Source organism: Bombina bombina, chromosome 6, assembly GCF_027579735.1.
Source record: "Bombina bombina isolate aBomBom1 chromosome 6, aBomBom1.pri, whole genome shotgun sequence".
NCBI lineage: Eukaryota > Metazoa > Chordata > Amphibia > Anura > Bombinatoridae > Bombina > Bombina bombina.
The window spans coordinates 395,415,515-395,440,587 of NC_069504.1; the positions used below are offsets into that span (position 1 = coordinate 395,415,515).

The 25,073-nt window shown below is 42.3% G+C and overlaps 1 protein-coding gene across 1 annotated transcript in view; it reads left to right on the forward strand.

Moving 5' to 3' along the window:
• Positions 1-25,073, forward strand: part of STK10 (serine/threonine kinase 10) — a 493,300-nt gene that overhangs the window by 427,292 nt on the left and 40,935 nt on the right. Inside the window, exon 15 of the mRNA XM_053717126.1 lies at positions 8,367-8,491. Coding sequence (XP_053573101.1) covers positions 8,367-8,491 — 125 coding nt within the window. The remainder of the gene's footprint in view (positions 1-8,366; positions 8,492-25,073) is intronic.

Below are 25,073 nucleotides of genomic sequence, written 5' to 3' on the forward strand. Positions count from 1 at the left end.
CTCTCTCACAAAAGGTAAAGAAATATTATGTAATTTTCTGAAATTTAAATGTGAGGACTGGACGGGGAAATTCTAAATATCCTGCTATTCCTAAAATTTTTCTACTTCAGAGTCCAAGCTCTTAAAATAAAATACTTGGTCTTTACACTTTTTGGGAGCTAAATTGTAAAAATTTATAACTGAACGCTGAAGGATTTAAGGATATTAACTAAATACCTTTACATGCTAAAGTATGATATAATACATTGGTAAAAGTGTATCTACCTAGAAAAGCAGGGCAACAAGTCAAGAAGAGGTTAAGAAGGTACAAAGGAGTAGAGACACAGTCTATAGAACCAGGATTTGAATAGTTGAAATAACTCCTGGTCTCTCCTCTCTAGATTACATTCTTTTACAACTGTTTGTACTAAGATATACTCACTTCTTCTTTTCTTTTTTTTTCTTCCTTTTTTTTTTTTTTTTTTAAGCATCAGAGTTTTATCTAACCTAGACTTACTAGGTTATTCTTCCTTGCTTCACAAGTAATGTTTTTTCTTTTTTTTTGGTTTTTATTAGCCTGCAGTACAGATAGTGAAGCAAGGTAACATTTGAAAAGAGCTATTGTCATTAGCTCTGCTAAATAGATTTGACATAGTCTCGTATCTCTATCTCCCTCTGGTTCTCGCATCCGTGGCTGGACTTCCTTCACTTAATTAAATATCACTGCTCTTTTCACTTTTTCTCCCCCTTCTTAGGCGGGGGGCTTCACCCCCTTTTTTTTTTTTTTTTCTTTTCTCTCTCCCTTCATCACTTCACACATCTACCCTCACCGTCAACTGGAGAAAGCTTTCTGCTCTCAAATTAAAGTCACAATCACTTTTACTTTAGCACTAATCTTCACACAATTTTGCTTTAATCACTCCTCCTTTTTCTGTAATTTTTTCGATCACTAGCACATGGATAAATTTCTTCACGCTTCACCCAAGATTCTCTCTCCGGCCATGGCAGCGAGGCAGAGGGACAGAAAAATGAAGGGTAATCAAGAGACAGTCGTAGATACACAATCAGCTCTACTAAACATGCCAATGGTACAAGAACCTACCAACCTTCATAATCTTGTTGTTAGTATATCAGATGCGCTCTCCCCCAAATTTGAGGCTCTTCGAGCTGAAATCAAACAAGACTTCTGCTCATTAACGCAGGAAGTCCGCCAGTTCTCTAATAGATTGCAGGAGGCCGAGCAGCGTGTCTCGGACCTGGAAGATCTAATAACAGCGCACAGTTCTAACCTGGAAGCTGTCAACACCAATTTACAAAAAATACAAAACAGGTTAGAAGATCTAGAAAACCGCACTAGGAGAAACAATATAAGAATCATAGGACTTCCAGAAGAACAACAATTTGATAATCTTGTTAATTTTATATCAGAAACTCTACCTAAAATCTTAAAATTGCCATTTAACTTCTATCCTATCCCAGTGGAGAGAGCGCATAGGGTAGGCCCAATCCGTATGGAGAACAAAACTAGAACTAAACCTAGACCTGTTATAGCTAAATTGTTAAACTTCCAAGACAAACTTACTTTATTTCAGCATTATCGTAAGCAACAGCCAGTTAAAGTTGGAGGTATTACAATCCTTATGTTTCAGGATTTCTCTGTGGAGACTGCAGCAAAAAGAAGGGAGCTTGCTCCTATCTGTACTAGGTTTATACAAAAAGGATACCAGGCAACTATAATATTCCCTTATAAGCTAAAGGTTAAAGTTAATGACGTTACACACTTCTTTGAAGAAGCTCATCTAGCTGAGAGCTTTTATAAAACACTGAACTCCCCGGTCCGATGACAGCAGGTTTAAACAATAAGATTCTAGACATGGCAAAATATGCAGGTCTTCTTTTTCTTTTTTTCTTTTTTTTTAAGGTGGATAGACCCTTGGTTCAACATGGGTCTCAGTGTTTAATCTCCTCCCATGCGGAATGTACATATTTTTCTGTACATAAGAAAGAGGAGGGGGAAAGGGGAAACTTTTTTTATTTGTTGGGTTCCCTTTTTTTTTTTTTTTTTTTTTTTTTCTCATCATCATTATTATTATCTCCCCATATATAAATAAATATGAGCAGTAACAAATGTAAAATAGTGTCATGGAACGTGGGTGGCATATCTACCCCTATTAAGAGAAAAGCAATTCTTACTCAGCTTCGAAAAATCCAGACTGATATAGGTTTCATTCAAGAAACTCATTTATCGGCAGAAGAATCTTTAAAACTTAAGGCGGCGTGGGTAAAAGAAATATACTTTGCACCTAGTATTAAGAGAAAGAGAGGAGTAGCAATCTTAATAGGGAAAAAAATTGACACTGAAGTGGTGCATTTTGAGGCTGATCCAGGGGGGAGGTATGTCATGTTAAAAATAAAGATCTCTCGGAGGATGTATACGCTGTGCAACACATATGGCCCTAATGTATTTGATTCAGAATACTGGACCTCTCGCCAATCTAAATTGCTAGCCTATTCGGAAGGGTGTTTAATTTTGGGTGGAGATTTCAACATGGCACCACAAAGCCCAATTGATAGGTTAAGACAAGACGTCAAACAGTTGAAACAAAAGAAAGATAATTTAGAATGCAAGATGTTTAAAAGAATCATGCAAAATTTAGCGTTGCGAGATGTTTGGAGATACCAAAACCCTTCTATTCAGAGTTTTACCTGTCTCTCGAAGGCACACAAAACACTCTCTAGAATAGACATATTTTTAATTGACGAACATATGTTAATGAACGGGGTAAAATCAGACATATTGTCAATTCTTCTTTCAGATCATGCACCAATTGTTCTTGAATTTCAGATATCATATTCACGTTCTGCTTCACCGCGATTCTTCTTTCCCTATTTCTTAATGTCAGAAATAAAATTTAAGAACTGGCTTATAAACAAATATAAGGAATATGCACATTTTAACAAAGAACATTTGAGTTGTCCTGAGTTATTCTGGGACACTGCGAAAGCGGTAATGAGAGGGGAAATACTTTCATATAGTATCGCTTTACAAAAAAAATTAGATCCAGGGAAAGAGAGTTAGGTCAACGGTTAACTAATACCTATAACCAGTATCTGCTAGACAAAACACCATTAAACTGGGCGAAATATGTTAAGGTAAAAAATGAAAGAGATACTTTTGTATTATCACAAGAAACACAAAGAGAATTAAGAATGCAGGCTAAATTATATAGATACGGGAATAAATCGGGTAAGATGCTAGCTAAATTAATCAAAAACGAGAAAAAACAACCTGTAATAGACAAACTGCATAATAAAGGATTACAAACTTCCAAACCTGATGAAATTTTAAATATATTTTATGAATATTATCAGGAGCTTTATTCATTTAAAACAAGCGATTCACAGAAATCTTTGGATTTCTGGAGAGACATTACGTATCCGACAATTACAGTAGAAATGTCTAATAGTCTAAACGCTCCTATCTCTATAGAAGAAATAGAGAAGATAATATCTGAGCTCTCTCTCAATAAGGCAGCAGGTCCAGACGGTCTCCCTAGTGAATTCTATAAGATACTGTCTAGTGAAGTTTCCCCGCATCTCTGCACACTTTTTAATAGTTTCTTCACAAAGGGTAACTCGATATCTCCATCATTCTCTAGTTCATATACAACTCTAATACTAAAGGGCGGAAAGGACCCTAATTGTAAAGAATCTTACAGACCAATTGCTTTGTTAAACGCCGATTATAAAATCCTCACTGCAATTTTAGCGTCAAGACTGCAAGGGATTCTTCCAGAAATTATTCATGCTGACCAATCAGGCTTTTTAAATAATCGTAATTCGGCCGCAAAAATTAGAGAAGCATTGTTAGTGACAGAATATTTTGAGGTTACACCTAGTAGCGGGGGGGAGGACATACCTGATCTTGCTATCATCTCCATCGACGCTGAAAAAGCCTTTGATTCAATATTTCACGAACATATTAAAACATCATTAAGGCGTTTCGGTTTCGGAGGTAATTTCCTTGAATTTATCGGAAATTTATATAAACAATCTTCTACAAAACTGATAGTGAATAACACTACTTCGTCTTCTATCTCACTAGGTAGAGGGACAAGACAGGGGTGTCCTCTCTCCCCACTCTTATTCAATATCTCCATTGAACCCTTGGCAATTAAAATTCGCCATCTCTTGGATGGTATAAGAATTCGTAATACTGAAATAAAAATAGGTCTGTATGCAGATGACCTGCTGCTTTACCTGGCAAATACCAAATTGAATCTACCAAAACTTTTCCAGATACTGGAACAATTTGGATCATTCTCTGGATATAAAGTAAACATGGCTAAATCAGAGATACTCTGGCTTAGGAAGAATAATACTTCCATATTGGAAACCCCCTTTCATCAAGTAACAGACTCTTTCAAATATTTAGGGATTCACATTCCGACAAGAACTTCAGATCTTTACGCGCTTAATATCCCCCCAGTAGTTAAAACAATTAAGGAAAAGCTCCTGATCTGGCAAAAACTTCCATTATCACTCTCTGGAAGGATAGCTCTTTTTAAGATGGCCCTCCTTCCAAAATTACTCTACATACTTCAAAATACACCAATAATCCTCTTAGGGAAAGATATTCGATCGATTAATACCTCTCTTATTCAGTTCTTGTGGCAAAATAAAAGGTCAAAGATATCCCTTATGAAACTGACGGCACCAAGAGAGAGTGGAGGTCTTGCTCTACCGGATATAAGGTTTTACAATTTTTCCTTTCTAGCTCGAATTGTAGTAGACTGGATCTCGACTAATAATTATGTACTGAACAATGACCTTGAGTCTAGTGTGTGTCATCCGTACTCTCCAGTTGCGTTAACACATCTAGAACTTAAAGACATTCCAGCAGAAATCAAAAAATTTAAAACCATTTTTAACCCACTCAAAGCCTGGCATAAAATAGCATCGTTTTTAACTATCAATAATAAAATCTCTTATCTTTTGCCTATAATAGGTAACCCCATATTTCAAGCTGGTCTGTATTCGGAGGTATTTAGAAAACGGCACACTGCTGGATTAACAAAGGTAATTCAAATTATAGACCAAGAAGGGAAATGTATAAAAACATTTCAGAAATTAAAAATGGACTTTGATCTGTCCAATAAGGACTTCTTTGCATATTTGCAACTGAGACACTTTGTCCAGGATTTGGTCAGGAGAGAGGGCTGGGACTGGGGATTGGGTACATTGGAGAATTGGTTGGTTCTAACAAGAAATGGTCATATGTCGATTGCGCCGTGTTATCATCTTCTGAGTACAAATAAAGGGGCTTCAATACTGGCAAACATGGTTGTTTATTGGGATATATTAATTCCTCAGAATAATATTGAAAGGAAAACTATTCAGTTATCAATCAAGAAAATTGCCCAAGTAACACTATCTGCAACCTGGAGAGAGGCGCACGTAAAGCTTTTGCATGGGGCATACTTTACCCCTAGGAGAGGCTTCAAATGTACCAATAGAGGGTTTAATAAATGTCCTAAATGCTCGCTCCAGGCAGCTGATTTAGCACATATGTTCTGGTATTGCCCAAAGATTAAAAATCTATGGGCTAAGGTCGAATACTGGCTGAAAAATGTGCTAAAGATAACAGGTCTTACATTAACATTATATCAGATAATATTTTGTCTTAGGAAAGAATCTGGTAGACAAAATAACGAAGGAATAATAATATCAACAATTCTCGCTACTAGATATTTAATTTGTAAAAAGTGGAAAAGTCCTGTAATTCCAAGCATCCCTGAGATTAAAAACAGCATAAAAAAGCAATGTATTTTAGAGCAGAGAGATGCGGACCTAAACAACGATCAGGACATTAAAAGATTTTTTGATAAATGGGCAGTCTTTTTAAGGATATTCCCTGTGGCAGAAATTAATCATATAATCTTTCCCTTCAGGAATACAGAAATTGTTTTACTAGGGAATTGGTAAGCTTAAGGAAGAGGTAGTGGTCGAGTTGGGTGTTTTTTTTTTTGTTTTTTTTTTCCCCCTCTTACCTTCCTCTTGAGATTGTGGCTTAGGTAGACTGCCTCTCCGCATGGGGGGGGAGGGAGGGGAGGGTTCAGGGAAGGTTGAAAAAATCTAAAAACTCCAAGAAATGTTATTGAGTAGATTGATTATGTTATACTAATACGCTGATTAGTTAAAATATACTAGTATGCATAATTAAATATAGTATTATGTGAATGAACATATGTATAATTTCTCCTGTTAAGTGTGATCAGTCCACGGGTCATCATTACTTCTGGGATATTAACTCCTCCCCAACAGGAAGTGCAAGAGGATCACCCAAGCAGAGCTGCTATATAGCTCCTCCCCTCTACGTCACACCCAGTCATTCTCTTGCACCCAACTAATAGATAGGATGTGTGAGAGGACTGTGGTGATTGCCTGTTACCAGAAAGATTTACCATAAAATATGGCGTAAATACCTATATTGGTGCGAATCCAAAGGTTACTCTTGGAGTAAGGTTAGGATTCCTAGGATACTGTCTTTTCTACAAGAAGGTTTAGAAAAGGGTTTGTCCGCCAGTTCCTTAAAGGGACAGATCTCAGCTCTGTCCATTCTTTTACACAAACGTCTGTCAGAAGTTCCAGACGTTCAGGCTTTTTGCCAGGCTTTGGCCAGGATTAAGCCTGTGTTTAAAACTGTTGCTCCGCCATGGAGTTTAAACCTAGTTCTTAACGTTTTACAGGGTGTTCCGTTTGAACCCCTTCATTCCATTGATATAAAATTGTTATCTTGGAAAGTTCTGTTCTTAATGGCTATTTCCTCGGCTCGTAGAGTCTCTGAGTTATCAGCCTTACATTGTGATTCTCCTTATCTGATTTTTCACTCGGATAAGGTAGTTCTGCGTACTAAACCTGGGTTCTTACCTAAGGTAGTCACTAACAGGAATATCAATCAAGAGATTGTTGTTCCATCATTGTGTCCAAACCCTTCTTCAAAGAAGGAACGTCTTCTGCACAATCTGGATGTAGTTCGTGCCCTAAAATTCTATTTACAGGCAACTAAAGACTTTCGACAAACGTCTTCCCTGTTTGTCGTTTATTCTGGTCAGAGGAGAGGTCAAAAAGCTTCTGCTACCTCTCTCTCTTTTTGGCTTCGTAGCATAATACGGTTAGCCTATGAGACTGCTGGACAGCAGCCTCCTGAAAGAATTACAGCTCATTCCACTAGAGCCGTGGCTTCCACTTGGGCCTTTAAGAATGAGGCCTCTGTTGAACAGATTTGCAAGGCTGCAACTTGGTCTTCACTTCATACTATTTCCAAATTTTACAAATTTGACACTTTTGCTTCTTCGGAGGCTATTTTTGGGAGAAAGGTTCTTCAGGCAGTGGTTCCTTCTGTATAAAGATCCTGCCTGTCCCTCCCGTCATCCGTGTACTTTTGCTTTGGTATTGGTATCCCAGAAGTAATGATGACCCGTGGACTGATCACACTTAACAGGAGAAAACATAATTTATGCTTACCTGATAAATTCCTTTCTCCTGTAGTGTGATCAGTCCACGGCCCGCCCTGTTTTTTATGGCAGGTCTAAATTTTTAAATTATACTCCAGTCACCACTGCACCCTTTAGCTTCTCCTTTCTCGTTGGTTCTTGGTCGAATGACTGGGTGTGACGTAGAGGGGAGGAGCTATATAGCAGCTCTGCTTGGGTGATCCTCTTGCACTTCCTGTTGGGGAGGAGTTAATATCCCAGAAGTAATGATGACCCGTGGACTGATCACACTACAGGAGAAAGGAATTTATCAGGTAAGCATAAATTATGTTTTCTTTTGATTATGATTATGTGTTCAAATTTTGTTTACATTGGTTCATGGATAATGTCTTGGATTATAAATAAAAGTTAAAAAAAAAAAAAATTGCATGCTCTATCTGAATCATGAAAGAAAACATTTGGGTTCAATGCCCCTTTAAGATCTTTAACATAGTCCCATGTTCCTTTATATTAAACTTGTTTTTGAGCTTGTTCTTTTAACAGTAATTCATTTTAAATCTTTTGCCACCGTCTATTGTTTTTTCCTCCTAGTTTGTACGCTTCCTGTCTTTAAAAGGACACTAAACACTATTATTTGTTACTTTTATCAGCTGATAGTATATATCCCTTACTAAGCGATAAAGAGATTATTAAATGAGGAAAACGCGATTTTAAACCTAGTGAAGCCTAATTTATAACATGGTGGCAACCATTACTGTTTGGAGCCTAAAACTTCACACTTATTTTTTTTCAATATTTAAATATACAGTTTAAAAATGCTTCTGAATATTATTCTCATGCTAATCTTTTCTTTGAATTACATTATTTGATCATTTGTTTATTATCTCACAGACAAGGAGGCTGTTATTTGGGAACTAGAAGAGCGCCACCTACAGGAGAGACACCAGCTAATGAAACAGCAGCTCAAAGACCAATATTTCTTACAACGTCATGAGCTTCTGAGAAAACATGAGAAGGTAGAGTATACACAAACAGGTTCAGTTGCAGGTTTGTCTGTAACTTTGGCATTAGAATGCATGTAATTGTTTGCAGTTATAGGTCATAAGAAGGACTCCCCTGTTTTATTGCTCATGATTATAATCCTAATGAAAGTCAAGCAGATTTTTTTTTGTTCCTTATCTGAGTAAACACAAGATGTTTCTGAATCATTTTGTTCCTAGTAGTAATGTAGTGCCTATTTACGACATTGCTTATCCATAAATATTTTAAAGGTGTATGCAGGTTTTCTTTTAACTCAAACAACAAACAAACTGGTTTAATCAGGAGAATAAAGGTGGGAATACATCTTGTTTTCGACTAAACAAAGAGAAAAATGGATTATATTGCCTTTTTGCTTCCATCATATTCAAAGAGGTTTTAATAAGTTTAAAAAGAATGTTGAGAACAGGAACAGATTGTCTTATGTTTTAATTTCCATCTAAAGGGGAGGAGAGTCCACGGCTTCATTCATTACTATTGGGAATTAAGAACCTGGCCACCAGGAGGAGGCAAAGAGACACCCCAGCCAAGGCTTAAATACCTCCCCCACTTTCCTCATCCCCTAGTCATTCTTTGCCTTTCGTCACATGAGGATGGCAGAGGAGTGCCGGAGTTTCGGAGTAGTCTCTTATGGAGGGTAGTACTCTTTCGCAGTGGGACTGGAGTTTTAAGTAGTCCTGTCAGTCTCTCAGTGAGGGCCTGGGCAAAAGTTAGAGTCCGGAGATGCAGGAAGTTTCTTTCTGCAAAACCATCCCGACTTAACAGCTCCTCAAGCAATCAGCGTTGTCGAACTTCGCTGCACTGCCTGCTTTCTTCTCTCAAGTCCATGGCGGATGCGATGCTACTATTCGTCACACTTGAAAGGCTGTGTTCCTGTTCCACGGCGTAGATTCTGGTAAGATCGTTTAATTTTTTATTGATGACGATAATGATGATAACATAGAAGTCAGGGTCACAGTGTGGCACCTTTTTATCTTTACAGAATCAAGGGTTAATATTCCTGGAAGGGGGATTATTGAACAGGGGAGTTTATACATAAATATTGTGTCATTGCTGCGTTATGTGCGAGATGAGACTCTGGCAATGTGTGGAACTTTTAGGTGGCTTGCGGGAATCCTGCGCGGCCATTTTTGGCGCGTTTTCCCTAATGCAGGGGCTGTCCTGCCAGGCATTCCATGTGACAGGGTGTGTCCTTCTCTGTGGATCTGTGGTGCAGGAGACATAGCGGTTTCTGTAGTCCGGGTCCTAGGAGGTGGTGAGTGCCCCGGCCATTGGTGGTATAAGGTGCCTTTTAGTCTTCCCATAAACGCAAGCGATGGAGGACTCTGGCGCATTAGAGGGTTCTCCCTCCTTAAAGTCTCATTCCTGTGTTTATTGTGAGGAGGTTCTGTTAGATCAGCCTGCTCAACTATGTTCCACATGCCTTGATAAAGTTTCGACATCTAAATGTAAACGGATGTCTAGTACTACTGAGCCTTCCATCTCTGAGGGTTCTTCGTCCCGTGAGGTGCGTTCCCTGCATTCAAGTCCTATTGCACATGCAGCGCCCCAGGGTCCAACTGTTACTTCTTTGGGAGAGATTCGTTGGCCGTCAGACTTTGCGGCCCAACTGGAATCAGCGGTTTCTAAGGTGATCCATGCCTTACCACGTTCTGCTAATCGCAAGCATAGGGTGTATCATGGAGGCTTGACCAAGGGTTTGTCCTCGCCGATGGCAGATCCAGAGGCTCTATAAGAGGAGGAGGCACATTCTGGGTCGGAGTCCATGTCATCTAAGCCTCCTGCTGCCGGAGAGCCTGATTATAGGTTTAGGATGGAAAATTTTGCGTTTTCTGCTGCGACAGGTACTTGCTACTCTGGAGGTTCCGGAACCTAAGATCCCGGAGGAACCTGCAATTCCTAAACTTGACAAGGTGTACGAGGACAGGGTGGTGCCTCAGACTGTCCCGGTCCCCGTTAAGATGGCAAATATTATTAAGAATGAATGGGAGCGATTAGGGTCACCTTTTTCCCCTTCTTCTTTTAAAAATCTGTTTCCCCTTCCGGACTCTTAGCTTGAGCTGTGGGGGACCATTCCCAAGGTGGATGCTATCTCTACGCTCGCGAAGCGGACGACTATTCCCCTAGACGATAGTTCGTCGTTTAAGGAGCACATGGATAAAAAGCTGGAAAACATGTTGAGAAGGATGTTTCAGCACACAGGGTTTGTTTTTCAGCCTGCAGCGGCCGCTGGTGCTGCAACATATTGGTGGGAATCCCTGTGCAACATGGTCGAAGGGGAGACATCCATCGACAAGATACAGGAGAAGATTAAGGCGCTGAAGGTTGCCAATTCTTTGATCTGCGATGCCAATATGCAAATTATTCGCCTGAATGCTAAGGTATCAGGTTTTTCAGTTTTAGCGCGCAGGGCTCTGTGGCTAAAATCTTGGTCTGCGGACATGACCTCCAACTCGAGGCTGTTGTCCCTGCCTTTTCAAGGGAAGATCCCATTTGGTCCAGGATTGGATTCGATCATATCCACGGTTACAGGAGGCAAGGGAGCTTTCCTGCCGCAGGATAAGAAGGCTAAGCCTAAGGGATCTACTTTTCGTCCCTTTCGTGCGGACAAGGCCCAGCGCCAGCAACCCGCCGCAAAAACGGACCAGTCCAAGGGATCTTGGAAACCGGCACACTCTTGGAAGAAGTCTAAGCAGAGCAAGGATCCCGCCGAGACTAAATCGGCATGAAGGGGCGGCCCCCGACCGGTCTCAGGATCACGTAGGGGGCAGATTATCTCAATTCTCAGAAGTTTGGTTGCAGAACGTTCAGGACCCTTGGGTTCTAGAAGTTGTCTTTCAGGGTTACAGGATAGAGTTCAGATCCCATCCGACCGAAGGCAGATTCCTCCTGTCAAACCTGTCTTCAAGACCAGAGAAGAGAGAGGCCTTTCTATAATGTGTAAGAGATCTCGCCTCTCTCCTCTGGGTTATCGTACCAGTACCCCCAGCAGAAAGGGGTCTAGGGTACTATTCCAATCTTTTTGTGGTTCCAAAGAAGGAGGGCACATTCCGCCCGATTCTGGACCTAAAGTGTTTAAACAAGTATCTAAATGTTCCATCGTTTAAAATGGAAAGATCAGATCTATTCTGCCCCTAATTCAAGAGGGACAGTGCATAACGACTATAGACTTGAAGGACGCTTACCTTCATGTGCCAATCCACAGGAACCACTTCCGGTTCCTAAGATTTGCATTTCTGGACCAACACTTCCAGTTTGTGGCCCTTCCTTTTGGTCTAGCGACGGCCCTGAGAGTCTTCACGAAGGTTCTGGGGGCGCTGCTGGCTGTGGCCAGATCCAGGGGCATTGCAGTAGCGCCTTATCTGGACGACAACTTAGTTCAGGTGCCGTTGTTCGTCGTTCAGCCTCGCAGATGATCATTCGAGGGCTCTTCTCTTGCTTCTTCGATCTCATGGTTATAAGATCAACTCAGGAAAGAGTTCCCTGTTCCCTGGGCACGATAATAGACTCTATGTCCATGAAGATATTTCTCACGGATTGGCGGCGCAGGAAGCTTGCGTCCACCTGTCTTGCCCTTCAGTCACCCACAAGCCTGTCGTGGGCTCAATGTATGGAGATGATAGGTCTCATGGTGCCAAGCATAGATGTCATCCCATTCGCCAGGTTCCATCTCAGACCTCTTCAATTGTACATGTTGAGACAGTTGAAAGGTGATCATTCAGATCTTTCATAGCTGATATCCATGGATGCTCGGACTCGGAACTCCCTCTATTGGTGGACCCATCCGGAGCAACTGTCAGTGGGGACATTCGTCTTGAGACAGTCCTGGGTGATAGTGACCACGGACGCCAGTCTGTCGGGATGGGGAGCTGTTTGGGATGCCAAGATGGCTCAAGGAAGGTGGTCCAGGGAGGAGTCTCTCCTTCCGATCAACATCCTAGAACTACGAGCAATTTACAATGCTCTGAAGGCGTGGCCTTCTCTGGGTTTAGTCCATTTCATCAGATTTCAGACCGACAACATTTCCTCGGTGGCTTACATCAACCATCAAGGGGGGTGTCTCGGATTCTGGAATGGGCAGAGTCCCACGACTGCTCGCTCTCAGCGATTCACATACCAGGTGTGGACAACTGGGAAGTGGACTTTCTCAGCAATCAATCCTTCCATCCCGGGGAAAGGTCTCTTCAACCCGAGGTGTTTGCGGAGATTTGTCACAAATGGGGAACGCCGGAGATAGATCTCATTGCGTCCAGACTCAATTACAAGCTACCTCGATACAGGTCGAGGTCCAGGGATCTCCAGGCAGAGCTGATAGATGCCCTAGTGGTTCCTTGGGGATTCAGCCTAACTTACATTTTTCAACTGCTTCCACTTCTACCTCGAGTAGTGGCACGCATCAAACAGGAGCGGGCCTCGGACATTCTGATTGCTCCTTCGTGGCCGCAGAGGATGTGGTTTGCGGATCTGGTGGGGATGTCATCCTCTCCACCGCAGAGGTTACCCTATCGCAGGGATCTGCTGTCACAGGGTCCTTTTCAACATTGAAATCTAGATTTTCTGAAGCTGACTGCGTGGAGATTGAACGCCTAGTCTTAGCCAAGAGAGGCTTTTCTGAAAGTGTGATTGATACTCTAATTCAGACAAGGAAGCCAGTCACCATAAGGTGTGGAGGACTTACTTGTCCTGGTGTGAGAAGCATGGATATCCTTGGCATAAGGTGAAGGTATCCAGGATTCTGGCCTTTCTCCAGGATGGTTTGGAGAAGGGTCTTGCCGCTAGTTCCCTAAAGGGACAGATTTCAGCTTTATCAGTTTTGTTGCATAGGAGACTCACTGAGCTCCCTGACATCCAATCTTTTGTTCAGGCCCTGTCTAGAATCAGGCCTGTCTTTAGACAGTCAGCTCCGCCTTGGAGCTTAAACTTGGTCCTTAGGGTTCCTTTTGAGCCTATGCATTCCATTGACATTAAGATTCTGTCCTGGAAGGTATCTGAGCTAGCTGCCTTGCAATGTGATCCTCCTTATCTGGTGTTTCATGCGGATAAGGCTGTACTTCGCACTGGGTTGGGGTTTCTCCCCAAGGTGGTGTCTAACCGTAACATCAATCAGGAATTAGTGGTTCCTTCCTTGTGTCCTAACCCTTTTTCTTCAAAGGAGAGGTTACTTCATAACTTGGATGTGGTTCGTGCCTTGAAGTTCTATTTTCAGGCTACAAAGGATTTCAGACAGTCTACATCTCTTTTTGTGGTATATTCTGGGAAGCGCAAGGGGCAAAGGGCCTCTGCTACTTCCTTGTCCTTTTGGTTGAGGAGCTTGATTCGCTTGGCTTATGAGACAGCGGGACATAAGCCTCCTCAGAGGTTCACGGCTCATTCAACTAGGTCTGTGGCTTCATCTTGGGCCTTCAAGAATGAGGCCTGTATGGAGCAAATTTGTAAGGCGGCTACCTGGTCCTCCTTACACACTTCTACAAAGTTTTACAAATTTGACGTTTTTTCTTCTGTGGAAGCTGTTTTCGGGGAAGAGGTTTTGCAGGCTGTGGTGCCCTCAGATTAGGGTCCGCCTTTTACCCTCCCGGTTTAATTCAGTGTCCTCTTGTCAGGGCGCCAGGAATCAGACTGAGACGAGAAGTGCAAAAATAATCACACCTTTATTAATAGCAAAAAATAAAAAGTCCACAAGTCAAATAACAAGTCAGGAGTCAAAACCAGAGCTGGTAGTCAGACAAACCGAGTCAGGAGCCAAAGCGAATAGTCAGACGAGTCGGAATCAGGAACAAGGAAGACAGCAGAGTCAGGAACAAGCCAGGGATCAGGAACCAGGAAGGACGTCAGGCAGCCAGGTAATACACAGGAACTCTCACAAACAGGTCTGAGACAACGCAAGGGCAAAGCATACTGAACAGAGGCCCTTTAAATAATAAGTGATGACATCACAATTCTGAGACTGCATCCTGTCTCACATGGATGATGCACACCAGTCTGGCCATAAAAGGAAGTGCAGGAAATGAGCAGCATCCCCCACAATGCACCATAGTCAGGAAGAGAGGTGAGTAAAATGGCTGCCAGCAGCTCATGGCAAACACAACAGGGGAAAAACTCTGACACCTCTAGAGCTTGGGTATATATTTCCAATAGTAATGAATGACTCCGTGGACTCTCCTCCCCTTTAGATGGAAAACATAAATTATGCTTACCTCATAATTTCATTTCCATCGAAGGGAGGAGAGTACACGGCTCCTGCCCGTATCTCTGTGTGGCTGACCTAAATTTAATCAACTTCTGGCACCTTTTATACCCTGATATTTCTCCTACTGTTCCTGGTTCCCTCGAAAATTGGGGGGAGGTATTTAAGCCTTTGGCTGGGGTGTCTTTGCCTCCTTCTGGTGGAAAGGTTCTTAATTCCCAATAGTAATGAATGAAGCCGTGGACTCTCCTCCCCTCGATGGAAATTAAATTATCAGGCAAGCATAATTTATGTTTTTTATATGGTCTTTTTTCTTTTTTATGGTGGTGAGAGTCCACTATTCATTACTATTAGGAATTCATCACCTAGCCACCAGGAGGAGGCAAATACAACCTACACCAAGATATTTAATGTCTCCTACTTCCCTGACCCTCCCAGTATTTTCTTTGCCTAGTCTAGGATTAGACAAAGATAGAGGTGCTCAGGGTTTTATTCAAGAATCGCAGAGATATTAATCTCAAATTTTCCCTCAATGGATAGTTCCTAGAAGAGAGGGACTTAGTAGAGTACTGGCTGTACAATGTAAACCTCCTCTCAGGATCTGTGTTTACAAGCCTGCCACGGGAGTCGCTGGGACAGTTTCTTTAGCCTCCTCCTGTTGGGCCATGAAGATGTAATCCCGCAGTATATGCTCTACTGTAAATTACAGTTGTGCATGGGCGATCTCCTGGATCTTCAGGCTGGGATTAGGGTAAGATCAGAGGAATGGGCAGCTACTGGATATGTACCTATATCCTCTCACAACCCTCAGACTATCAGCAAGCACACTGAGCAGTGTACTTATAGCTCACCTCACACAAGCCTGTGTCAGACTTAGTTATGCAGCCACAGCAGTCAGGTTGCTATATAATAGTGTTCATTCATGGGGATGTTACTCTATTAATTATGTAATGTATATTTGTGAGGTGCACTAATTTGTACTGTTTTATTCAGAGGGTGAACTGTTTATTGCCCTTTTTAGAGCATTGCCCCCCTTAAGTAAAATTTTTGTCGGCTGTGCTTTAATTTGGTTGTAGATACCACATGGATCATCTGCAAGTCTCTGGGACTACAGGGGAGCACTTACACAGTTCCTGGGTAGAGATAGTTGCGTGCAGCTGAGTGTAGATTTGTACACAATGTGGGACTAATTTGCCTCCGGAACGGAGGCGTTAAAGCAATTCCCGCTCTATTTGTAGTCAGTACACTATCTTCCTCAGCGCAGTCCTGCACTCCAATGGCTGCTATCTTCCAAGTCAGTCACACTGAGCTCTGCTGTGCGATCTCATAGGAGGGGGTAAGATCCCTTTACCAAGAACAGGGGGTAAATAGGAGTAAATTAGAAAGTTGCTTAAAATTGCATGCTCTATCTGAATCGTGAAAGAAAAAAATTAGGGTTAATATCCCTTTGTGACACGCCATTGTTGCCTTCTCAGGTCATAATAATTTTTGGGGCTACCTTTATTACTTTAGTATTTTGCTTGATACTATTGTACTGGGCTTCTCAAAGATTGATAATATCTGTTTAGATAGCCTGTTATTCCTACTATCTGTTTGTGTCTCATAATTTTCTGTAGCTTTTATTTTATAAGGTCTTACAAGTGATATTGTGCAGCTTTTCAAAACATTTTAGCACTATATTATATACTTTGGGCACTACACCCTTTTAGTAAGGGTGTAAGTATTTGCTTTCTTTTGCTTTTGTATCTTTGTTACTCAGTGGAGCAGACTAGAACTGTCCCGGTTAGGAGGTAGATTTAGAGACTTTTCCAGAGTCTCACATGGAACTTCAGGAAACCTTTCCTAGGGGGTGGAGCTATTTCTACTTTTAGCCAGTCAAACCACAATCCCTCTGGGAGATAGCACTTCCTGTAGGGAACCTATGAATAGGAAGCTGGAGGGTTTCCTCTGGATAGCTTTCCTGCAGGGGGGTTTGTTTCCACCAGTGGTGGGTATTGCTTCTGTTACAGGTGCATCATCTCTTTGGTGGGATTCTTTATCAGGACTGGTTTTGGAAGAATCACTCTTAAAAGATATTCAGGGACGCATTTAATACTTGCAGTTGACACCAACTTGTTTGGTCCCGGGATTAATTCTATTATTTCCATGGTTACGCGTGGTCAGGTAGCTTCTTTTTTTTTTACCCCTGGATAAAACATCTAGATCTAAGGGTAAATCTGGCAACTGATTTCGCTCCTTTTCACCAATCCAGGAATCCAAAGTCTTCCTCCTCTCAAAAACCAGATTCCTCAACCTGGAAACCTAACCAGCCTGGAATGAGTCCAAGCAAAACAAGAAATCTCCCACCAATACAAAATCTGCATGAGGGTGCGGTCCCCGACCCAGACTCTGTGGTGGTAGGGTGCAGGCCAAGCCTTTTTCAGAAGGCCTGGTATCAGTCTGTTTAGGACCCCTGGGTACTGGAAATCATTTCTCAGGGGTACAAGATTTTTGGGTCGAGGCCTCATTAGGAGAGGTTTATTCTGTCTCAGAGACTAGAAATACGAGCAGCATTCCTGTGTGCACAAGATCGGGGGGATATGGGAGTAATTGTTCAGGTTCCTATTTCAGAACAAGGGAAAGGTTTCTATTCCAACTTATTATTTGTTCCAAAGAAGGAGGGAACGTTCAGACCCATTCTGGATCTGAAGACCTTAACAAAACCCTAAGCGTTCCTTCTTTCAAAATGGAAATCTATCAGATCGAATGTTCCAAGGTCAGTTTTTGAGAACTGTAAACTTAAAGGGTGCTTACTTGCACATTCCTTTTCACAAGGCTCCTTACTTGAACAATATCTTGGTTCAAGCTCCTTCTTTACTTTTATCGACATCCCATACAGAGAAACGACTTTGGATTCTTCTCAGTCATGACTGGAAAGTAAATGTGGCTAAGAGTTTGCTCACTCCTCTTACAAGAGCGTCCTTTCTGGGGGTAATCATCGAATCGGTCTCCATGAGGCTGTTCTTGACAGTCCAGCGCAAGCTCAAACTACAATCTGCTTGAAGAAATATTCAATCCCTATCTCAGGTTCCCGTAACTGTGTAAAGAAGTAATGGGATCTGATGATGGCAGCATCAGATGTTATTCTTTTCACAAGGTTTCATCTGAGACCACTACAACTATACATGCTATTGCATTGGAATGGAGATCACACCAACCTGTCTCATCTAATTCATTTAGACACATTAGTCAGACAATGTCTGTCTTGGTGGATATCCCCCACTCCAGAGACTTAGAAAATGGGGTTCCTACATCTTTTATGTGAAATAATCACAACAGACGCCAGCTTGTCAGGTTGGGGGGGCGGTCTGGGATCTTCGCATCAGGATACGAGGCTTTCGATAAATGTCTTGGAACTCTACGATTTTCAGAGCGCTTCAGGCTTGGCCTGTTCTCAAATTGGTTCCTTTCATTCGCTTTCAGCCAGACAACCTCACTGCGGTAGCCTATATTAATCATCAGGGTGGTACCCACAGTACCTTGGCAATGAAAGAGGCTTCTCATATTCTGAGTTGGGCAGAGGTTCATCAGTGCTTCATCTCAGCAATTCACATTCCTGGGGTCAACAACTTGGAGGCGGATTATAGGAGTCAACAGACTCTACAATAAGGGGAATGGTCCTCCATCAGAGGATTTTGGTGCAGCTCTGGGGTCTGCCAGAGATCGACTTCATGGTGTCTGATCTGAACTACAAACTTCCCAGATATTGGTCAAGGCCAAGAGATCTTCAGGTCGGAATTAATAGATGCTCTAGCCGTCCCTTGGTCTTATCATCTAGTTTATCTCTTCCCACCAATTGTGCTTCTACAGAGGTTGACTGTTCGGATCAAGCAGGAACAAATTTCTGCAATCCTAATAGATCCTGTTTGGCCCCGCAGGACGTTGTATGCGATCTGATCCAGATGTCCTGCTCACCTCCATGGCGTCTTCCTCAATGTCTAGATCTACTGTCTCAAGGTCCGTTCTTTTATCAAACTCTTCAATCTCTGTTTGACCGCTTGGAGATTGTTTTTTTTAACTCTATAATAGAGACCTTTATTCAGACTCGTAAAACTGTTTCCAGAAAAATTTACCACAAGCTGTGGAGTGTGTATTTTTCTTGGTATTCAGATCAAGGATATTAATGGCATTCGGTTTGGATTCCTCAAATCTTGCAATTTCTTCAGTATGGCCTTGAAAAGGATCTATCGGCCAGCACTCTAAAGGGTCACATTTCAGCACTTTCTGTTTTATTGCACAGAAATCTTCCAGCTATCCAGGCATTTATTCAGGCTTTGGTGAGGATTAGACTTTTTATTAAACCTATCTCTCCTCCATCGAGCTTGAATTCGGTTCTAAGATTATTGCAATCTCCTCCTTTTGAACCTATGCATACATTGGATATTCATCTTCTATCTTGGAAGGTTTTATTTTTGAGAGCTATTTCTTCGGCTAGGAGAGTATCTGTACTGTCAGCTCTCTCTTGCGATCCTCCGTACCTGATGTTTCATCAGGACAAATCTCTGTTTTTTTTTACTAAGGTGGTTTCTTTTATTACCAGGGAATTTGGTCCTAATTCAAAATCTTCTATGGACAGATTGTTGCACAATTTAGATGTCGTAAGGGCCTTTAAATTTTATTTACAGACGACTAAGGACTTTCATCAGTCTTCAAGCCTGGTTTTGTTTTCAGTTAAACTTAAGAGTCAAAAGGCCACTTCTGTTGATTTAACTTTTGGAAGGTAGGTTCCTAGTCTTTTTGTGGACTCCACAGCTTTGGTATTTAGTTCCCAACAGTAATGAATCTGGGACTCTCACCACCATAAGAAAGAAAACATAATTTATTCTCAACTGATAAAAAAAAAAAAAAATATTGGTGGTAAGAGTCCACAAACCCTCCCAATTTTCTTAGTGGCGGCAGTTCTAGTTTGCACCTCCTTTACCCTATCATCTTTATTTCTTTTTTTCTTCTTCCTCCTATATTTGGCTATAAGTAATAATGGGAGGGTCAGGGCAGTAGGAGAGATATTGAAGCTGTTTGTGTAGGGTGTATTTGCCTCCTCTTGGTGTCAAGGTGATGAATTCCCAACAGTAATAAATCATGGACTTTCACCACCAAGAAAGAAAGGAATTTATAATGTAAGAATAAATTTATGTTTTTCTAGTTTACTGTAATATTGTGTTTCCCTTTTAATGTACTTTTAAAGCAGAGTTTAACAAATCATGGGACCCACACTCTTCATGTAACTATATACAAACAATTGCCTGGTTTCTCAGTTTTCTTTCAGGTTTACTATACATTTGGGAAAGAGGCATGGAATTACTTGCATTTTTTTAGGTTAATGTACCATGTCCACTATAATGCAAAACTATCTTTCTTTCTTAAGACACAGTGAGTCCATGTGTAATCAATTACTGTTGGGAATATCACTCCTGGCCAGCAGGAGGAGGCAAAGAGCACCACAGTGAAGCTGTTAAGTATCACTTCCCTTACCCATAATCCCCAGTCATTCTCTTTGCCTCTGTACATGGAGGAGGTGATGTTTTTGGTGTAGGAAGAAATTGGATATATTTCCCTTCTAGCAAGATTTTATTATTTTGAAGCCAGAGGAGGTTACTCTGAACTTTCTCTCAAGTTTGGGTCTAGCCGTACTCTACGTTAGTCTCTTCAGTAGGGCAGTGGTGGCTTTAAAGCAGTTAGGAACTTGTGAGGTGGGCCTCACTGCGTCTTTCTAACATGTTGCTGCCCTTGTATAGAAAGCCAGAATAGTTTTATTCTAATCTTTATTTTTGTTTACAGTTCTCTGTAAGGAGTGGCTTCCTTCCATACCGGGTGAGCAGTCCTCCTGCCGGACGGCTATATGTGCAGGTAAGTGCCTTTTTGTCTTCTGGGGCTAGGAGGTTGGCACTGATGGGGGTGAGATCCGAATATAGGTAATCTGCACTTAAATATGGGACACATAATCCTTTAAATGGATAATTCTGGCAATAAGCAGGCACTTTTTTGGCATGTGACTTAGAGGTTAATCTTCTTCAAATGAAGGAGTTAACTCTCTATTGGGGGTTTAGAAAACTGACTTTTCTCCAACATAGGTGTGTCCGGTCCACGGCGTCATCCTTACTTGTGGGATATTCTCTTCCCCAACAGGAAATGGCAAAGAGCCCAGCAAAGCTGGTCACATGATCCCTCCTAGGCTCCGCCTACCCCAGTCATTCTCTTTGCCGTTGTACAGGCAACATCTCCACGGAGATGGCTTAGAGTTTTTTAGTGTTTAACTGTAGTTTTTATTATTCAATCAAGAGTTTGTTATTTTGAAATAGTGCTGGTATGTACTATTTACTCAGAAACAGAAAAGAGATGAAGATTTCTGTTTGTATGAGGAAAATGATTTTAGCAACCGTAACTAAAATCCATGGCTGTTCCACACAGGACTGTTGAGAGCAATTAACTTCAGTTGGGGGAACAGTGTGCAGTCTCTTGCTGCTTGAGGTATGACACATTCTAACAAGACGATGTAATGCTGGAAGCTGTCATTTTCCCTATGGGATCCGGTAAGCCATGTTTATTACGATCGTAAATAAGGGCTTCACAAGGGCTTATTAAGACTTTAGACTTTTCTGGGCTAAATCGATTCATTATTAACACATATTTAGCCTTGAGGAATCATTTTATCTGGGTATTTTGATATAATAATATCGGCAGGCACTGTATTAGACACCTTATTTCTTAGGGGCTTTCCCAAAGCATAAGCAGAGCCTCATTTTCGCGCCGGTGTGGCGCACTTGTTTTTGAGAGGCATGGCATGCAGTCGCATGTGAGAGGAGCTCTGATACTTAGAAAAGACTTTCTGAAGGCGTCATTTGGTATCGTATTCCCCTTTGGGTTTGGTTGGGTCTCAGCAAAGCAGATACCAGGGACTGTAAAGGGGTTAAAGTTTTAAAACGGCTCCGGTTCCGTTATTTTAAGGGTTAAAGCTTCCAAATTTGGTGTGCAATACTTTTAAGGCTTTAAGACACTGTGGTGAAAATTTGGTGAATTTTGAACAATTCCTTCATGTTTTTTCGCAATTGCAGTAATAAAGTGTGTTCAGTTTAAAATTTAAAGTGACAGTAACGGTTTTATTTTAAAACGTTTTTTGTACTTTCTTATCAAGTTTATGCCTGTTTAACATGTCTGAACTACCAGATAGACTGTGTTCTGAATGTGGGGAAGCCAGAATTCCTATTCATTTAAATAAATGTGATTTATGTGATAATGACAATGATGCCCAAGATGATTCCTCAAGTGAGGGGAGTAAGCATGGTACTGCATCATTCCCTCCTTCGTCTACACGAGTCTTGCCCACTCAGGAGGCCCCTAGTACATCTAGCGCGCCAATACTCCTTACTATGCAACAATTAACGGCTGTAATGGATAATTCTGTCAAAAACATTTTAGCCAAAATGAACCCTTGTCAGCGTAAGCGTGGCTGCTCTGTTTTAGTTACTGAAGAGCATGACGACGCTGATATTAATATCTCTGAAGGGCCCCTAACCCAATCTGAGGGGGCCAGGGAGGTTTTGTCTGAGGGAGAAATTACTGATTCAGGGAACATTTCTCAACAGGCTGAACCTGATGTGATTGCATTTAAATTTAAGTTGGAACATCTCCGCATTTTGCTTAAGGAGGTATTATCCACTCTGGATGATTGTGAAAAGTTGGTCATCCCAGAGAAACTATGTAAAATGGACAAGTTCCTAGAGGTGCCGGGGCTCCCAGAAGCTTTTCCTATACCCAAGCGGGTGGCGGACATTGTTAATAAAGAATGGGAAAGGCCCGGTATTCCTTTCGTCCCTCCCCCCATATTTAAAAAATTGTTTCCTATGATCGACCCCAGAAAGGACTTATGGCAGACAGTCCCCAAGGTCGAGGGAGCGGTTTCTACTTTAAACAAACGCACCACTATACCCATAGAGGATAGTTGTGCTTTCAAAGATCCTATGGATAAAAAATTAGAAGGTTTGCTTAAAAAGATGTTTGTTCAGCAGGGTTACCTTCTACAACCAATTTCATGCATTGTCCCTGTCACTACAGCCGCATGTTTCTGGTTTGATGAACTGATAAAGGCGCTCGATAGTGATTCTCCTCCTTATGAGGAGATTATGGACAGAATCAATGCTCTCAAATTGGCTAATTCTTTCACCCTAGACGCCACTTTGCAATTGGCTAGGTTAGCGGCTAAGAATTCTGGGTTTGCTATTGTGGCGCGCAGAGCGCTTTGGTTGAAATCTTGGTCGGCTGATGCGTCTTCCAAGAACAAGCTACTAAACATTCCTTTCAAGGGGAAAACGCTGTTTGGCCCTGACTTGAAAGAGATTATCTCCGATATCACTGGGGGTAAGGGCCACGCCCTTCCTCAGGATCGGCCTTTCAAGGCAAAAAATAGACCTAATTTTCGTCCCTTTCGTAAAAACGGACCAGCCCAAAGTGCTACGTCCTCTAAGCAAGAGGGTAATACTTCTCAAGCCAAGCCAGCTTGGAGACCAATGCAAGGCTGGAACAAGGGAAAGCAGGCCAAGAAACCTGCCACTGCTACCAAGACAGCATGAAATATTGGCCCCCGATCCGGGACCGGATCTGGTGGGGGGCAGACTCTCTCTCTTCGCTCAGGCTTGGGCAAGAGATGTTCTGGATCCTTGGGCGCTAGAAATAGTCTCCCAGGGTTATCTTCTGGAATTCAAGGGACTTCCCCCAAGGGGGAGGTTCCACAGGTCTCAGTTGTCTTCAGACCACATAAAAAGACAGGCGTTCTTACATTGTGTAGAAGACCTGTTAAAAATGGGAGTGATTCATCCTGGTCCATTAAGAGAACAAGGGATGGGGTTCTACTCCAATCTGTTCATAGTTCCCAAAAAAGAGGGAACGTTCAGACCAATCTTAGATCTCAAGATCTTAAACAAGTTTCTCAAGGTTCCATCGTTCAAGATGGAAACCATTCGAACTATTCTTCCTTCCATCCAGGAAGGTCAATTCATGACCACGGTGGATTTAAAGGATGCGTATCTACATATTCCTATCCACAAGGAACATCATCGGTTCCTAAGGTTCGCATTCCTGGACAAACATTACCAGTTCGTGGCGCTTCCTTTCGGATTAGCCACTGCTCCAAGGATTTTCACAAAGGTACTAGGGTCCCTTCTAGCGGTGCTAAGACCAAGGGGCATTGCAGTAGTACCTTACCTGGACGACATTCTGATTCAAGCGTCGTCCCTTCCTCAAGCAAAGGCTCACACGGACATCGTCCTGGCCTTTCCCAGATCTCACGGCTGGAAAGTGAACGTGGAAAAGAGTTCTCTATCCCCGTCAACAAGGGTTCCCTTCTTGGGAACAATTATAGACTCCTTAGAAATGAGGATTTTTCTAACAGAGGCCAGAAAAACAAAACTTCTAGACTCTTGTCGGATACTTCATTCCGTTCCTCTTCCTTCCATAGCTCAGTGCATGGAAGTGATCGGGTTGATGGTAGCGGCAATGGACATAGTTCCTTTTGCGCGCATTCATCTAAGACCATTACAACTGTGCATGCTCAGTCAGTGGAATGGGGACTATACAGACTTGTCTCCAAAGATACAAGTAAATCAGAGGACCAGAGACTCACTCCGTTGGTGGCTGTCCCTGGACAACCTGTCACAAGGGATGACATTCCGCAGACCAGAGTGGGTCATTGTCACGACCGACGCCAGTCTGATGGGCTGGGGCGCGGTCTGGGGATCCCTGAAAGCTCAGGGTCTTTGGTCTCGGGAAGAATCTCTTCTACCGATAAATATTCTGGAACTGAGAGCGATATTCAAGGCTCTCAAGGCTTGGCCTCAGCTAGCGAGGACCAAGTTCATACGGTTTCAATCAGACAACATGACGACTGTTGCGTACATCAACCATCAGGGGGGAACAAGGAGTTCCCTAGCGATGGAAGAAGTGACCAAAATCATTCTATGGGCGGAGTCTCACTCCTGCCACCTGTCTGCTATCCACATCCCAGGAGTGGAAAATTGGGAAGCGGATTTTCTGAGTCGTCAGACATTGCATCCGGGGGAGTGGGAACTCCATCCGGAAATCTTTGCCCAAGTCACTCAGCTGTGGGGCATTCCAGACATGGATCTAATGGCCTCTCGTCAGAACTTCAAAGTTCCTTGCTACGGGTCCAGATCCAGGGATCCCAAGGCGGCTCTAGTGGATGCACTAGTAGCACCTTGGACCTTCAAACTAGCTTATGTGTTCCCGCCGTTTCCTCTCATCCCCAGGCTGGTAGCCAGGATCAATCAGGAGAGGGCGTCGGTGATCTTGATAGCTCCTGCGTGGCCACGCAGGACTTGGTATGC